Source organism: Mesocricetus auratus, unplaced genomic scaffold, assembly GCF_017639785.1.
Source record: "Mesocricetus auratus isolate SY011 unplaced genomic scaffold, BCM_Maur_2.0 Super-Scaffold_4256, whole genome shotgun sequence".
In the NCBI taxonomy this organism is placed as follows: Eukaryota; Metazoa; Chordata; class Mammalia; order Rodentia; family Cricetidae; genus Mesocricetus; species Mesocricetus auratus.
Window position 1 is genome coordinate 51,522,984 of NW_024429182.1, and position 17,113 is coordinate 51,540,096.

Below are 17,113 nucleotides of genomic sequence, written 5' to 3' on the forward strand. Positions count from 1 at the left end.
CTTGCTGTCCAATTTTTTTTTCTGGAGCTGGGATCTGCTGTATCTCTGAGAGGTCCCTGTGGCCTCTGGATTACAGCAGAGGGTTCCAGGACCCAGGGTGATCCACCCCTGGTGACAGCCAGCAGGCAGATACCAGAGAGCTTTGGCTGGCTCTGCCTCAGTGACACAGCTTCCCTGACATGCACCTGGGGAGATGGGCATGGGCAGAGTCATGGGGGAAGGAGCCTCATCAGACTGACTCTGTGGTCCTGGGCTAGTCTCTGCCAAGTGGCAGTTGCATAGTGGTACCCAGGAGAAATCCATGGCATTTCCTGAACTCCTGGACCGAGTAGGGGGCCTGGGCAGGTTCCAGGTCCTCCAAATCGTGGTTCTGGTGACCCCCATTTTATGGGCCACCAGCCAGAACATGCTGGAGAACTTCTCAGCCGCTGTGCCCCGCCACCGCTGTTGGGTGCCTCTTCTGGACAACAGCACTGCCCAGGCAAGTGTCGCTGGGGACCTAGGACCCGATGCCCTTCTGGCCATTTCCATCCCCCCTGGTCCTGCTCAGCAACCCCACCAGTGCCGCCGCTTCCGCCAACCTCAATGGCAGCTTATGGATTCCAACGCCACGGCCACCAACTGGAGTGATGCTGCCGTTGAGCCATGCGAGGATGGCTGGGTGTACGACCGCAGTACCTTCGTGTCCACGATCGTGACCACGGTAACAGCACTTGGGAGGTCAAAACCACAGCCACAGCTGGCTGGACCTAAATGATCCAGTCTCAAAGAGGATTCACCTCTCCAGGCCTCCTCACTGGGGGCAACCATAACTTACAGGGGACTGGGCAGCAGGTGTCCATCTGCAAAGTTAGATTTAGCGGGTCATGCCTGTGACTGTGATCCCAGCACTCAGGAGGCAGGAGGATTGCCATATGTCTGAGGCCAGCTTGAGCTACACAGTGAGTTATGTCTACACAGACTGGCCTGGGGTGGCACCCCTGTTTCTGCATCGCCCATAGTTGAGTCTCGGCTGTGACCCCAGGTCACCCAGTCGCAGGAACTTGTTGGCTGTCTCCAGACTGAGCTCACAGGACCTGGATGAGCACTAGCCTCTCATGAGAGGCGCTGGCAAGGCTGGCAAACTGCTTGCCCTGTAAGCAGGAAGACCTGAGTTAGCTCTTCAGCACCCATGGAGAAGCTGGACCCGGTGGTGGCATAATTATAACCCCAGCTCTGGAAGAGGCAGAAACAGGGCACTCCTCGGGGCTCATTAGCCAGTCATCAGAGTCTAGTCAGTGAGACCCAGGTTCAGAGAAAGACCATGTCACAAAATTAAGGTAAACAGCTTCAGAGGTTGAACTTTGACCCTCATAAGCACTACACCATGCACACATTCTCTCTCTCTCTCTCTCTCTCTCTCTCTCTCTCTCTCTCTCTCTCACACACACACACACACACACACACACACACACACACACACATACAAAGGAGGAAGAAAAGGAGGAAAAAGAGAAGCAATCAGACAGTCCAAACCAATGGTGAGGGTCAGCTGCCCCAGCAAGCAGAAGGAAGGTCCCTGAGTGTGTGTGTCCTGAGTGTGTGTGTCCTGTGTGTGTGTCCCTGAGTGTGTGTCCTGTGTGTGTGTCCCTGAGTGTGTGTGCCCTGAGTGTGTGTGTCCTGAGTGTGTGTGTCCTGAGTGTGTGTGTCCCTGAGTGTGTGTGTCCCTGAGTGTGTGTGTCCTGAGTGTGTGTGTCCCTGAGTGTGTGTGTCCTGAGTGTGTGTGTCCTGAGTGTGTGTGGTGTGTGTGGTGTGTGTGTGCTGAGTGTGTGTGTGCTGAGTGTGTGTGCTGAGTGTGTGTGTCCTGAGTGTGTGTGTCCCTGAGTGTGTGTGTCCCTGAGTGTGTGTGTCCCTGAGTGAGTGTGTCCTGAGTGTGTGTCCCTGAGTGTGTGTGTCCCTGAGTGTGTGTGTCCCTGAGTGTGTGTGTCCTGAGTGTGTGTGGTGTGTGTGGTGTGTGTGTGCTGAGTGTGTGTGTGCTGAGTGTGTGTGTGTCGAGTGTGTGTGTGCTGAGTGTGTGTGTGCTGAGTGTGTGTGTCCTGTGTGTGTGTCCCTGAGTGTGTGTCCTGTGTGTGTGTCCCTGAGTGTGTGTGTCCTGAGTGTGTGTGTCCTGAGTGTGTGTGTCCCTGAGTGTGTGTGTCCCTGAGTGTGTGTGTCCCGAGTGTGTGTGTCCCTGAGTGTGTGTGTCCTGAGTGTGTGTGTCCTGAGTGTGTGTGGTGTGTGTGGTGTGTGTGTGCTGAGTGTGTGTGTGCTGAGTGTGTGTGTGCTGAGTGTGTGTGTCCTGAGTGTGTGTGTCCCTGAGTGTGTGTGTCCCTGAGTGTGTGTGTCCCTGAGTGAGTGTGTCCTGAGTGTGTGTCCCTGAGTGTGTGTGTCCCTGAGTGTGTGTGTCCCTGAGTGTGTGTGTCCTGAGTGTGTGTGTCCTGAGTGTGTGTGGTGTGTGTGGTGTGTGTGTGCTGAGTGTGTGTGTGCTGAGTGTGTGTGTGCTGAGTGTGTGTGTGCTGAGTGTGTGTGTGCTGAGTGTGTGTGTCCTGAGTGTGTGTGTCCCTGAGTGTGTGTCCTGTGTGTGTGTCCCTGAGTGTGTGTGCCCTGAGTGTGTGTGTCCTGAGTGTGTGTGTCCCTGAGTGTGTGTGTCCCTGAGTGTGTGTCCCGAGTGTGTGTGTCCCTGAGTGTGTGTGTCCTGAGTGTGTGTGTCCTGAGTGTGTGTGGTGTGTGTGGTGTGTGTGTGCTGAGTGTGTGTGTGCTGAGTGTGTGTGCTGAGTGTGTGTGTCCTGAGTGTGTGTGTCCCTGAGTGTGTGTGTCCCTGAGTGAGTGTGTCCTGAGTGTGTGTCCCTGAGTGTGTGTGTCCCTGAGTGTGTGTGTCCCTGAGTGTGTGTGTCCTGAGTGTGTGTGTCCTGAGTGTGTGTGGTGTGTGTGGTGTGTGTGTGCTGAGTGTGTGTGTGCTGAGTGTGTGTGTGCTGAGTGTGTGTGTGCTGAGTGTGTGTGTCCTGAGTGTGTGTGTCCTGAGTGTGTGTGCTGTGATGTGTGGTGTATGTGTGTGGTGTGTGGGGTGTGTGGTGTGTGTGTGTGTGGTGTGTGTATGTGTGTGTGTGGTGTGTGTGTGGTGTATGTGTGTGTGGTGTGTGTGTGGTGTATGTGTGTGTGGTGTGTGTGGTGTGTGGTGTGTGTGTGGTGTGTGTGTGTGGTGTGTGTGTGTGGTGTGTGTGTGTGGTGTCTGTGATGTGTGGGGTGTGTGTGTGTGTAGTGGGGGGCTGTGTGTGTGGTGTGTGTGTGTGGTGGTGTATATGTGGTGTGTGTGTGTGTGTGTGCACTCTCACAAGAGGAAGGAAGCCTCTAGGGAAGGTTAGGGTTCCCAGCTAAGAGCCATGGCTCAGGAGAGAGCAGGTAAGGCTAGAGGGGTCTTGACCTTTGGCCCAGCAGCAAGGGTGACTGGATTCTCCTTAAGAGATCAAGCTACTAAGCCTGTGGGAGCCTCATGGCCGCCCACACCCAGCTCCCTTGTAGCTCCTTTGCCCCTGGACTGCCCTCCTCCTGATGTCAGCTCTGGCCCTCTGTTCCTCCAGTGGGACCTAGTTTGTGATTCCAAAGCCCTGAGACCCATGGCCCAGTCCATCTACCTGGCTGGAATCCTGATAGGAGCCGCAGTGTGTGGCCATGCCTCAGATAGGTGAGTTTGCCCAACTGGTCCAGGCAGACTCTCCTAAATGGACCTGGCATTCTCTCTTAACCGCAAGTTCACCAACTTGAGGGATCACTTTCTCTACAAATATCCATTCCTAAAATCTGCTCTGCTGCACACTGCTTGGGTGCAGCCCCCAAGCCTGACTTGACCCTCCTTGTGCCCATAAGCCTCCCATGGGTAGAGCATGTGGGTGTGGCCCCATGTGGCTCTGCTCCTTTCATCTTAAGGGGGCAGAAACAGGACAGTCCTCCACACCCTTTGTTGCTGACCAATGGTATGCCTCCCCGTTGTGCTGCAGGTTCGGGCGCAGGAGGGTGCTGACCTGGAGCTATCTTCAGGTGGCTGTGTCCGGCACGACAGCTGCCGTCATCCCCATCTTCCCCCTCTACTGCCTGTTCCGTTTCCTGGTGGCCTCTGCAGTGGCCGGTGTCATGATGAACACGGCCAGTCTCAGTATGTCCCCCTAGGAGCTGGGCTGGGGATGCTCATGCAAGCTCCAGGACTGACAGACACCTTGCGCCTTGCAGTGATGGAGTGGACATCAGGCCGGGCCCGCCCCTTGATGATGACTCTGAACGCCTTGGGTTTCAGCTTTGGGCATGTCCTGATAGGCTCTGTGGCCTATGGTGTCCGCAGCTGGAGGACGCTGCAGCTGGTGGTCTCTGCCCCCTTCTTCCTCTACTTTGTACATTCATGGTGGGTGACGCAGCTCCTTCCTAAAGGAGGCTCTGCCCACTCTCGGGGGTCAGTGTGGGAGGCTCTCCTTCCTCTACAGAGTGCTAAGAGGTCTGGAGGGCAAGGCCACCGGGGCTGGAAGGCAGCCACTGGAGACTCAAGACGCTCACCACTGCTGCCCAAAGCCCAGATGCCCCTGCTCCAACTCATCCTCAACAAGCCAGGCGTCATCATTCTGTGGTCTAGCAGCACACTGGGGTCACAGTCCATGCTCCCTCCCTCAGGGGCCTTGATAGTTAGTACCTCAGCCCTTTCCTATGCTCTGGATCCCAAATCTCTGCCTCAACTTGCCTCATCCCACCCCACTCCCACCCTCAGCATCTCCAGTCCCTCCTCAAGACTCTACCTCCAGCCTCAAGTCTGACCCTCCTCACCCCTGACCCCTCCGCCTCACCCCTGACCCTCCCTCACCCCTGACCACTCCTCACCCTAACCCCTCCCACCTACTTTCCAGGTGGGACTAGGATGCCTCTTCTGCTCACTGTCCAAGTCTCCCAAGGCCAACAGGTTACTGAATCATGGACTCTATTTGTCCTTTTATTCCCTTCCTCTCCCTTGTCCTTCAAACCCGGGCGATGGGGCAGGGCTCAGGGTCCTAGTGGATATAAAACAGATAGATGGCTCCTCCCAGTTGCTGCTCAAAAGGAGCAGCATGTCCTTCTGGATGTGTGTGCTGAGGGGACTTTTATAATCGTAAGCCTAGAGGGAGGAGCGCTGCTGTGTGGTGGTCACTACCACGGCCTGGAGGGCAGAACGGTTCAGTACAGCAAGTAAGAGGGGGGTGGGGGAGCACGCCAGTGAGTGGGGGTGGGGGGCACGCCAGTGAGTGGGGGGTGGGGGGCACGCCAGTGAGTGGGGGTGGGGGGCACGCCAGTGAGTGGGGGTGGGGGGCACGCCAGTGAGTGGGGGTGGGGGGCACGCCAGTGAGTGGGGGTGGGGGGCACGCCAGTGAGTGGGGGTGGGGGGCACGCCAGTGAGTGGGGGGTGGGGGGCACGCCAGTGAGTGGGGGTGGGGGGCACGCCAGTGAGTGGGGGTGGGGGGCACGCCAGTGAGTGGGGGTGGGGAGCACGCCAGTGAGTGGGGGTGGGGAGCACGCCAGTGAGTGGGGGGTGGGGGGCACGCCAGTGAGTGGGGGTGGGGGGCACGCCAGTGAGTGGGGGTGGGGAGCACGCCAGTGAGTGGGGGTGGGGGGCACGCCAGTGAGTGGGGGGTGGGGGGCACGCCAGTGAGTGGGGGTGGGGGAGCATGCCAGTGAGTGGGGGTGGGGGGCACGCCAGTGAGTGGGGGTGGGGGGCACGCCAGTGAGTGGGGGTGGGGGGCACGCCAGTGAGTGGGGGTGGGGGGCACGCCAGTGAGCGCTGGGTTTGGTGAGGGAGAGGGCGACCTGTCTGATGGTTTGATTGGTTGAGCAGCATTGGCTGAGGCAGGGTCCAGGAGAAGTCAGGTACAATGGAGTCAAAGGGTCCAGGGATCAGTGGCTAACAGAGGAGCAGACAGAAGGGATTTGGTGATTAAGTTAGAGACACTGGCCCTAGCCCGAGCCCTGGGTAGGGAGAGGCGAAGGTGTTTGTAGCAGGAAGACAATACAGCTTGGGGCAGGAGGGAACATGTGGCATGGAAACATGTCGTGATGGTGAGGCACCTGGTAGTCACTGTAGTTCTGTAGCCACTGGGGTCCTTATTGCCCCCAGGCCTGGTTCATGGGTGAGGCTGAGGAGGGGCCATGGGGCAAGAAGAGGGTAGGAAGGGACAGCAGAGTCCCTCCCAATCCAGAAGCCGTCTCAGGGGCTAGAGAACAGGGGTCCCCAAACTCAGAGAGGAAGGAGGCAGGGAGGCCACCTGCTGGAACAGGTGGTGATCTAGGTGGCCTGGCTGTACATGCCACAGCTACCACGGCTCCAATCCCACTGAAGCCATCTCCTCAGGCAGAGGGGACAGAAGGACAGGGAGGGTGATACGATGGGGCTACAGTCAGCGGCTCCCTCCCACACCCGCCCACTTCAGGTGGCTTCCAGAATCAGCACGCTGGCTCCTCACAGTGGGCAAGGTGGACCAGGGCCTGAAGGAACTACAGAGGGTAGCTGCTATCAACAGGAAGAAGACAGAGGGGGACACGTTGACCGTGGAGGTAAGGCAGGGCTGGGCCTTCCCTCAACTCTGTCCTCTCCCTCAGATCCTCTCCCCGGCCTTGCACAGGGGCTCCCTTGCAGGTCAAGTGACGGCCCTGACTCTTGAAGGAGGCCTCTCGGTGCCAGATGCTAACAACCCCGACTCCCACAGGTCTTGCAGTCAGCCATGCAGGAGGAACTAAGTGGGAACCAAACTGCTGCCAGTCTAGGCACCCTACTCCATACACCTGGGCTGCGCCTCCGAATCTTCATCTCCATGCTGTGCTGGTAGATGCCCTTCTGCCCAGGGCTACCAACTGCAGGGAAGTCTGAAGTCAGGCTAGTTGCCAGGCAGCCAGGGATGGGGCCACTAGCTAGAGAGGTCTCTGGGATGACCTTCATGTCAGGGACATGACATGACTCCCACAGGAGACAAGCAGGCCCAGTGGGCTGGTGAGCAAGGATTACAAGCCCAAGCACCCAGAAGAGACTGAGTGAGTAGCATACCCACAACGGCGATGCTGGAAAAGCTGGAGAGAAAATCAGACACGAAGCAGACAGGCAGGCTGCTCCATCTGTTTAGAGGAGCAGGCATAGACGGGCTATTGCTCCAACTTGGAAGCCTAGGCCACCCAGCAAAGATCAAATCCACAAAGACTGTGAGGAGGGACTGTTCGGTGGAATCTGGAGCCAATGAGATAGCATCCAAATGGAGTGCTGAGCAGAGAGAGAAGGGCCTAACGTGGGCCTTGTCGGCCAACAGGGCAGGCAGAAGAACAGAAGAACAGCCCAGACTGACGCACCCACTTTCACTCCTAGGTTTTCCTTTGGCTTCACCTTCTACGGCCTGGCCCTCAACTTGCAGTCCCTAGGAAGCAATATTTTCCTGCTCCAAGCGCTCATCGGGGTTGTGGACCTCCCAGTGAAGATAGGCAGTCTGCTGCTTCTCAAATACCTGGGCCGGCGTCTCTGCCAGGCCAGCTCCCTGGTGCTGCCAGGACTCTGCATCCTGGCCAACATACTGGTGCCCCACGGTGAGCTGCAGTCAGGCTGGGTGAGCCAGAGGAGGCGAAAAATGTGGCATGGGAGCTGAGGCTGCCCTCCTCTGGGCAGTGTAGAATAGGACAGAGAGTGAGGGACCTCCACAGAGGACCCTTAGGAAGGAGGCTGCTGTTGGGGGTGAGGAGCAGAGAGGCCGGGGATAGAGCAGTGGCGGGATGGTAGGATTTTAGGGGAGATCAGGAAAGCCATAATGCTAACACAGAGTCAGTAATAGATTAGGGTGGGAGAGAAAGCAAGGCATGGAGGTCTCCCAGGGTCTGGCTCTGAAGGGCTGGAAGGTCGGCAGATTGGGGACACAGTGAGGAGGACACTGGAGGGATGACTCAGATGTCTGACAGACCAGCCTATAGGACAGGGAGCAGCGCCGGGAACACAGGATGCTAGCCTCCGCTGATGCCATCACTATTCACAGAGATGGAGGTCCTCAGTTCATCCCTGGCTGTGCTGGGGTTGGGGTCACTGGGGGCTGCGTTCACCTGTGCCACCATCTTCAGCAGCGAACTCTTCCCTACTGTGCTCAGGTGAGGCTGTCATGGGCTCAAGGAAAGAGCACTGTAGCTAGAGGGGAGAGCTGCCCCCAGGTCCACATAGGTTTCCCTTCCACATGGTCTCGGGGCTCCCGAATTAAGCCTCCGTCCAGCCTGGTCCATTGGGCATCCCTAGACCTAGTGGAGTTGGGCTAGACCAGAGGTCAAGGTCCGAGGCAGGTAGAGTGTGACTCACAGGCAAATGTGCCTCCACAGGATGACAGCAGTGGGCCTGTGCCAGATAGCAACCAGAGGGGGAGCCATCCTGGGGCCTCTGGTGCCGCTGCTAGGCGTCTATGGCTCCTGGATGCCCCTGCTGGTGTACGGAGTGTTGTCGGTGCTAAGTGGCCTGGCTGCACTGCTGCTACCTGAGACCAAGAACTTGCCACTGCCTGACACCATCCAAGACATCCAGAAACAGTGAGTGGACCAGCCTGGAAACCACCTCTTCCCTCCCTCCCTCCTCCCTCCTCCCTCCCCCCTCCTCCCTCCCTCCCTCTTTCCTCCCTCCTCCCTCCCTCCCTCCCTCCTTCCCTCCCTCTTTCCTCCCTCCTCCCTTCCTCCCTCTTCCTTCCCTCCCTCCCTCTCTCCTTCTTCCCATAGAAGCCCAAAACAGAGTGGCTTAGGAACTCACTCCTCTCACTGAACAAAGGGGAAAGCAGAAGCCAGGGGAGGGCTAGGCTAACCCAGAGTTACACAGCACACTGGAGAGTGGAGACCCAGATGGACAGGCGAACTCTAACCCTCTGCCCTTCATCCCACCACTCGGAGGAATGAGTGGCCCAGCTATCACCAGGTCTACCTTGAAAGAGGCAGAGACAGAGGTCGGAAGAGAGGGAGAGTGCTTGTGAGCAAGCTGGCCTTTGTCAGGAGAGGTCCTGGGGTGTGGTGGGTATTGCTGGGGTCTTCATAGGCAGCAAACTCTGGCACTAAAGTCATCGGGTGGCTGACAAGGTTGTCAGCACCCATCCCATCTAGATATGCTCAGTAAGCTCAGACCTGAGCCCCAGGCAGGATGTTCAGTCCTCAGCATGGACACAGGTCAAGGGTCAGGGGTCACTCTATTGCTTAGAGTCACACTTCCGTTTTTCCTGAACAGGTCAGTGAAGAAGGTGACACATGACACAGGAGGCCAGTCCATCCTGATGTCTACATGGCTGTAGCCTCTGGAGAGTCTCTGACAGGACTGGAGGAGGACCATGAAGGCAGCAACGAGAGGAGGAGAAGGAAGATGGGCGGGGGGAGGGGAAGGGCGGGCAGAGCTGGCAATGGTGGGTAGAGAAGGCGCCGGCCTTCAAGCCTGGCCAATGAGTTCCAGTCCCGGAACCCACGCCGTACAAGGCAGGAACGGACTCCACAAAGCCGTCCCCGACCTCCACATGGACATATGTCCCGCCCCATGATACACACAATAAATAGTTTATTTAAAAGAGAGGGGGGGAATGAAAAGGAGAAAGGAAAAAGTAAGATAAGAGAAGGAGGGAGCAGGAGGGAGGAAGAGAAAACAGGAAGAAGGGGAGGAGGGGGAGGAGGAGGGGACGAGGGAAGAGAAGAAAAAAGATGGTTCTTCTCTCCCTGTGGACCCCCACAGGAAGCAAAGAGCTCCATCTGCAGGGCTCTCTTTACAGGGCTGCTTCTAGGCCTCCCTCTAACACACGGGCAAAGGGCAGGCTGAATGATGGAAGGCTGCCCCAAACGTCGCCATTCTCCTGCCTCCCCCATGAGGCTGCACACCAGAGGCCAAGACCACAGCACATGTCCTTCCTGCCCAGGACTCCAACCCCATCATCCTAGTGTGTACTTGTGTATACCGAGGCCCGTGCTCAGCTGGCCTGGCCTCTCTCCAAGCTCTCCCCAAGGCAGACACACACACACCACTCCCCCACCCTACCCCCAAGGTCTTCCTCCTGCCTTCTCACCTGCCACTCTCCTAAGCCTTCCAGACCCACCCTAGGGTCTTCCTTCCTGAGTTCAGGGCCAGCCTGTGACTCTGGTGGCATTGTATCCATGGCTAGGGATACACACCTGCCTCTTCTCACCTTCCAGCAGGTTAATTCCCTGAGGATCACTGGTCCCCTGCCCCACACCCTCACTCACACACAGAGCCCAAGGCTGGCTTTCCTGTGTTCTAGGCTGGGGTTGGGGCCGCTGTTGCCAGCCCCTTCCATGGTCCTTCCCACATCAGGGTGCTCTGCACCGTGATGTGCTGTTCTTTTTTACTGATGGGACAACTGAGCTTGGAGAAACAGACTGCCCCTAACACACAGACCGGAGGAGGCAGGATCAAATGCAAGTCCCTGTCTGTAGGTCTCCTGAGCCCTGCTCTGATCACAGTGTCTGGTCACAGTGTCATCTAGAAAGATAGGAATACATGCAACTGGACCTCTGTCCCTCTCGGAATCAGCCAGGACTCTTTGGGTTCCACTGGGACTGCTCATAGGAAAGATCATTCAGTGTCCCAGAAACACTAAGCTGCCAGTGAGTAGGTCAGCAGCTACACCACCTGGGGGCACACTTAGATGGTCTCTGTATCCACCTGTGTGGCTGCTCCCAGGCACTCCACAAAAGGCTGCAACACACACACACACACACACACACACACACACACAAAAGGGTGGGTGGGAAACAGAAAACAGCCCCTGTCCTACATGTTGGTCTGCAAGGTTGCTACTCAGCTGTGGCTCTTGAGCCTCTCTGAGAGACTATGTCCTTTGGCATTTACCTACTCACACACACACACACACAGTTTCTAGTGAAACTCCCCAGACATAGGGTAGAGGTAAGACTGTATTTATACCACCTGATGCCTCAGGAAAAACTTGTTCTGTTGCTCTAGGCCCAGCTGCATTTTGATGCCTAGAAGTTTCTAAAAGGCAGAGTTCAGCAGAGAAAGGGATCCTCCTCTCTCCTACAGTTTTTGGTTCCACAAGCTGGTAGAGTTGTTCCTCCATCCATATTCAGAATGGTCTACCCAAGAGGCTAAGTATTTTCAGGACAAAGGGTTCTGCCACTACGGTGAGTGACAGCATCACTGTCTGAAGAGTCGCCTGACAAACACAGAGGATGAATGCGGGCTGTTGCCTGTCCCCATTTGGGATACGCACTCTGTATAATGCCTACTGTGGGGGTTTCTAATCTCAAAGCTGCTGAGAGTCCAACAGTGGAGGAACCAAGAGAACCTTTTGGAAAGGTAAACGAAGTAAAAAACCAGAACTAGTCAATAGTCAACATCCAGAACTCCTTCTTTAGAAAACAAAGCCCTAAGTGACAGGTGTTGACCTGATGCAGAGAGGCAGATGGAGTTCCAGTTACATGGCAACCAGCACGAAGGAAGCCATCCTCTCAAGGTCCTGCCTCAGCCAGGCTCACTGTAACAATTCCTGAAGTAAGAGTAAAGCCATTCCTTCCCTTCTTGTCACCAAGGACCTCCTTCTGTCTGTTTTCTGCGACAACGCAGATGAAGACTGGAAGCCAAGCCTTAACTTTGAGCAGAGAAGGTAGTAACACAAAGCTCCATGTGTGAGGCCATCTGGGGACAGGACACCCTGGCAGCACTGCCCCAGGTCAAAGTGTCCCCAGATTCCCACTGATGAGTCAGTGTGGTCACCCCAGGTTCCCCAACCAAAGGCTGCATGCAGGTCAAGCAGGACTAGAAGCCAGTAGGTTCAGGGGGCCTAAGAGAAGCCAGGCTCACAGACAGCCACACCTGGAGTCAGGCGACAAAGGTGGCATGCTATGCCTGGGAAGCAGAGCCAGGCAGGGTCGGGAGCCCCCAGAAACAAGTCCTCAGAGGGGCTGGGCCCCTGCTGCACCCTGAGGTTCTCAACCAGCCACTGTCGCCCTGGCCACCAGGACAGACTGCCTCCTTCCAAAGACTAGAAGAGGTGTCAGCTATCCTGTATCATATGAGCGGCTGGTACATGCCATCTGAGAAGTCATGGTCATGGAAACCCAGCCAGATGCCAGTCCCCTTAACACCACACACAAGCCACAGGTGTCCCCCACCCTCAGTCCTGCAGCCACTTGAATGTGAGACACAGAACAGTTGTCCAACAGCCCAATGTTGTATTCAACTCAAAACTCTGGGGAACTGGGCCAGAGAAATGGCTCAGTGATGGCTCAGTGGGAAAAGCCACTTGTCATCAAGCCTGAAACCTGAATTCCACCTCCAGGGCCCACGTGGTGCAAGCGGAGAGCTGCCTCCCGTAAGATGTCCTGTAAGAGCACGCACATCCTCAATACTAAATACATGAATATTAGAGAAGACTTACCAACAGTCAGGGGCACCTACTGAGGTCACCAAGGTACTCTGCCCAGACCCAGGACCTAACAGCACCCACCCCAGAACAAACTACACAGGACTGTTGGAATTTGGAAAGTTTTTGTTTTCTTTTTCCCACACATTTCCGGGTTTGGGGTGTTTTCCAAGACTCAGACACATTTGTTAACAAAGAGAAAAAACTGGGGGAGCAGGGAGCCCATGGGTCGAGAAGTGACCCCAGCTATCCGCAGACACAGCCTCACTCCCTCCCTTCCCTGCACCTGCAGCTAGCTGGTGCCACAGACCGCAGCTCTGGTACCTCGATTATTTGTTTTTAATATATATCTGCATTTGCCTTTCCCCTCCCCCCGCCCTCCCACCCCGCTCCTCCAGCGGCTTCCCAGCAATGCACGTTGCCCGGCAGCGACACACACACAACAGGCCTTGGCCAGGCCCAAGCCCCATCCCTGGGCGGCCCCAGGTGGGACCTTCTCCTTTTGAGGGGACTTGGGGCACCAGGAGAATGAACCTCACTGCCCACTGGGCCGCTCTGGGCCCACCCTCCCACCCCTCTTCTCCCAGCGTCTCTGGAAACCCAAAAGGAGGGAAACAGAGAAAACAAGTAAAAAAAAAAAAAGACAAAAGAGAAAGAAAAAGAAAAGAGGGGAGGTAAAAGGGGGGTAGGGACAAGAGACAGCAAGCCTGAACCGGGACTGAGAAGAGAAGGAAGGCAAGAGGAACAAGGAGGAAGAAGAAAACCGAGGGAAATGAACGAACGGCGCAGTGGACACTTTACAAAACCCCGGCCTTCCTTCCCGCCCAGCCCCACCAAAATAAAACTACCCCCCTTAAAAAAATAAATCAACCCAGGGCTGTGAGCACGTGCCCTGCCTGACAGGCGCAGAGCGAGGAAGGACAGCCAGCCCCAGAGCTGACAGTACGGCGCCGTGGGCAGCGGGAGGGAAGGGAGTGAGCACGTATTATATTCCTTTTCTTTTTTGCGTTTCCTCTTCGTGGGAGAAGCCTGAGGCAGCCGGGGAGAAAGTTCCCAGGTCCCCCTACAGGGAGAGAGCCGCACCCTCCTCCCGGGCCCTCCCGGGAGGAGCAGCTGGCAGTGGGGCGCGGTGCCTGGACTGGGTGCTCAGACGTAATACTCCTTGTCTTTGTTCTTCTTGGCCTTGCTGGGCGTCTTGGGGGCAGCGGGGGCCTTCTCCTTCACCACCGCCCCATTGCTTTGGGCCGAGTTACTGATGTAATTCCGGCTCTGGTCCACCTGGTAGGAGCCCTCGTCGCGGTTGCGGTACTTGTACATGGCGTAGAGAAGGATGAGGATGCAGAGCGCCGCCGCCGCCACGATGCCCACCACCATGCCCGTGGTGCTGCTGGACTCGCGGATCACCTCCACCGCGCCCGGTGGGCCGCGCTCCCCCGGCCCCGTGGGGTTGGCTGTGGGCAGACGGGGGAAACCGGGGGCTGAGGTCACGCCGGGGCGCAGGGGAGGCGGCCGCCGCGGCTCAAAGGCCGTGGGGACCCCGGGCCCCAGGGGTGGGTTCTCCAGCAGTGGCTGCAGCGGGTCTCGGTGGTTCATTTTGCCCGCAGGCAGGTTGGGGGCTGGGGCGGAGGGCGCAAGTAGCACCCCAGGGGCGCCCGTGGCCCCATCTGTCCTGAGGTTGGGTCGGGGCACAGGCTTGCGGGGCGACAGGAGGGTGGTGCGGTCCGTGACCAAGGGGAAAGTGGTGTAAAAGTCCTCGTCGTCCGTGGGGGGGGAGGCTGGAGTCAAACACCTCCCCGGAGGCGAAGCCCGAGGCCTCCACGGGCTCCTCGCAGTCGCTGTCGTCGCGCTCAGCCTGGCACGGCCCCCCCCCGAGGACGGGCGGCGCGCGGCGGGCGGGGGCAGGGTGTCTTGGGTGGCACCCACGCCCGTGAGAAAGGGGTAGAAGGTGGGGGGCGGGGGCACGAAGGGGGACCGGGTGGCCACGGGAGGGGGGTCTAAGGAGTCCTCCGTGATAATGGGCAATATTAACTCTCCTCCTAGAAGAAGAAAGAGAAGAAAGAAGAGAGGGCGTCAGCGAGGGCCGGGGCGCGGGTGGCCGGCACAGAGAGAGAAACAACAGCCTCACACCCAAATCGGTTCAATCGGCTTTGGCGGAGACTAGCGCGGGCCGGGCCCGCCCGCCAGCCGGCCAGCGCCTGCGCTTTAAGCGGGCTGCGGCTCGGATGCCCTGGGCACCCCACGCGCGGGCTCTGTGACTCTGAGTTTTGGTCTTTTTGTTTCGTCTTAAGAAACCAAACGGAACAGAAAGGAAAGGAAATTGAAAAGAAACGAAATTTTTTTCTACTGGTTTAAGGCTTTAAAAACATACAACAGCAGCATTTAAACAAACCTAACAACAATATCTTTTAGGGTTTTTTTCTATATATTTCTTTTTGCTTTTTTTTTTTGCTTTTGTTTTTAAAAAAGAAGATAGCATACCACGGAATTCAGGCAACTTACATCAACAAATAGGCCGTGTGATTTTAGCATGAAGAAAAAAATTACAAACAGAGCTGTGTAAGCGGGTTCTCCCGAAAAAAAATAAGAAAAAACAACTTTTCCGTACAACGTTTTCTGTCTATCTGGTTGGCATCTCCCTCCCTGATTTACTCCCTGGACAGCCTGCCTCCTCCAGAAAGCTCGCTCTCCTCCCTCTCTTGAGCCCTCTTCCCCCTGGTTAAACACAAGGCTGAGGTTGGCACAGTGCAGGCTGGGGCTGGGGAAGGGGCACCACTCAGGGTCATCGTGGGAAAAGGAAGGGTCAGTAGAGAGGGCATGGAAAGGAGGGACGGGTGGCAGCCTATGTGAGTGTGGGCTCTGGGGGAGAGGAATGGGAATGCGTGTGTGCGTGCGTGCAGTGTGTGTGTGTACATGTGCACGTGTGTGTGTGTGTACATGTGCACGTGTGCATGCGTGTGTGTGTGTGTGTGTGTGTGTGTGTGTGTGTGTGTGTGTGTGTGTAATTCAGCAGGCAGGGAGCATCAGGTACACTGAAGCTGGGTGTTTGTTGTTCCATAGGGTTCTGGGAGGTGGTGAGAAGCTCAGAAGAAGCGTGGAGGTGTGGAGGACTAGGAGTGAGGGGGCAGACATTACATGATTTCTGAGCTAAGCTTAACTTTTCACTTTCTTCACCCTCCACCTCTGACCCCCACTGACTTCCCCCCACCCCCTCCCCAAACCCCCATGGACCGCCAGAACCTGGTCAGGTTATGACTGCCTCTGGCCCTCTTATTATTGCTAAAACAATAATAAAACAAAGGAAAGAAGAAGAAAGCAAAAAAATAAAAGAAAATACATACACAGCCATTTGGGAGGGACACGCTGGCTAAAATAGGGCCCAGGGTAACTAGTGGGGAAGGCCTTGTGGTGGGGAATGGCTACGTCTTCCCTTTAAGTCTGAAAACTCTGTACCCTGGGCAGAAACTGCAATTCCCATTAACTCCCTATGGGCGGGAACTATGTGATCCCATTAGCCAGCCCTTCAGGGAGCATAAACTACAACTCCCATCAACCTCCTGAGCCTCTTCACTAACCAAAGTGGGCAAGCTTCCGACCTCTGGTAGGTAGAGGCTGGGTAAGCTCCAGGTTGGGAGGAGGGCTCAAACTCTGGCTTTGGAGGTCGCCTCGGGGCCTCTCAGGAACGGAGATGAAGATTTCCTCACTGGCCCTACCTCTAGCTCAGTCTGTGCCCCCTCCCTACTGAGTACTTGCTTTACTTGGTGTCTACACCCACAGTCTCCACCCCCTGTGGTAGCCATCCCAGGGCTTCCACTAGCAGATCCAGCAACCAGGCCAAGCCTCACATCCAGAGATTGCTCTGCTCTGCCTACCCCAGCCTTCCAGCTGGCTCCACTCCTCGTTACCTCTGCTGGCCCTTCCCACCAGCAGCCCCGTCAATCTCACAGAGGCCACAGCAAGGCCTTGCCACTGAAGCAGAAAGCTTGCCAAGCTTCTTGGCTGCACTTCCCATCAGGCTCCTTATACCACAAAGTTCCTAGCCCTCCACAGGCTTAGCCATAATGAAATGTTGAACCAAGAGTAGTGAATGTTTTGTGCAACCAGGACTGTCGAGTTCCACAGATGGAAGCCAGGACCTCATGAATGCCAGGGAAAGCACTGGTTCTACCACTAACTTACATCCTAGCCCTCAACCCCAGCTTCTAGTGGATGGGGACACTGAGGCCTGGAGAGAGCAGAACCTCCAAGTAAGGTGATGAACGAATTAGCCAGTCCCTTCTGTGACTCCCAGGAGCCAGAAAAGGAGAAAAAAAAAAAAAAAGCCTGGACCATCACCCCCACGCCTCCAGGAGGCTGGCAAGGCTGCTCACCTGAGAACCCAGCCTGAAGGCGACATGTGTGACAACTGAATTGCTTTGTGACTACAGACAAGTCCCACCCCGATGTGCCTCAGTCCTTGTCTATAAATTAGAATACTGCCAAGCATGGTGGCACATGCTTGTGACTCCAGCACTCTGGAGATGGAAGCAGGAAGACCAGGAGTTCAAGGTCATCTTCAGATACATAGCAAGCTCTGGCCAGCCTAGGGTATGTGAAATAACCAAAATAAGTAAAACTAGGGTAATGAGCTTCAAGCCCAGGTTCAGCCTAGCAATGCTTCATTCCCATCCACTGGCCTGGCTCCTACCCTCTGTCAGCTCCGCCCTCCACTT

General features: G+C 56.4%; 2 protein-coding genes across 4 annotated transcripts in view; one reads left to right on the forward strand and one right to left on the reverse strand.

Annotated features, from left to right (window-relative positions):
• The first annotated feature begins 242 nt into the window (after positions 1-242).
• On the forward strand, positions 243-9,361 carry Slc22a12 (solute carrier family 22 member 12). 3 transcript variants are annotated; one of them, XM_040748775.1, is made up of 10 exons: positions 243-703; positions 3,597-3,700; positions 4,014-4,168; positions 4,243-4,411; positions 6,456-6,579; positions 6,732-6,847; positions 7,379-7,593; positions 8,034-8,142; positions 8,365-8,568; positions 9,248-9,361. In XM_040748775.1, exons 1-10 carry the CDS (start codon positions 302-304, stop codon positions 9,309-9,311), a joined length of 1,662 nt encoding a protein of 553 aa, XP_040604709.1. In that variant the 5' UTR covers positions 243-301; the 3' UTR covers positions 9,312-9,361. The 3 variants fall into 3 exon arrangements, with proteins under 3 accessions (XP_040604709.1, XP_040604715.1, XP_040604720.1); XM_040748781.1 differs by having other exon boundaries at positions 4,014-4,066; XM_040748786.1 differs by lacking the exons at positions 4,014-4,168; positions 4,243-4,411.
• Positions 9,362-13,082: 3,721 nt separating this feature from the next.
• Positions 13,083-17,113, reverse strand: part of Nrxn2 (neurexin 2) — a 116,924-nt gene continuing 112,893 nt past the window's right edge. The window contains 3 exon segments of the mRNA XM_005063924.4: positions 13,083-14,174; positions 14,176-14,271; positions 14,274-14,440. Coding sequence (XP_005063981.1) covers positions 13,551-14,174; positions 14,176-14,271; positions 14,274-14,440 — 887 coding nt within the window. The 3' untranslated portion in view covers positions 13,083-13,550.

Bases quoted from the DNA above. Each gene is read 5' to 3' on its own strand.
- Slc22a12 (XM_040748775.1), top strand. From the start codon at position 302: ATGGCATTTCCTGAACTCCTGGACCGAGTAGGGGGCCTGGGCAGGTTC. The intron at 7,594-8,033 runs GTGAGCTGCAGT...CACTATTCACAG, and splicing joins CAACATACTGGTGCCCCACG to AGATGGAGGTCCTCAGTTCA. The intron at 8,569-9,247 runs GTGAGTGGACCA...TTTCCTGAACAG, and splicing joins ATCCAAGACATCCAGAAACA to GTCAGTGAAGAAGGTGACAC.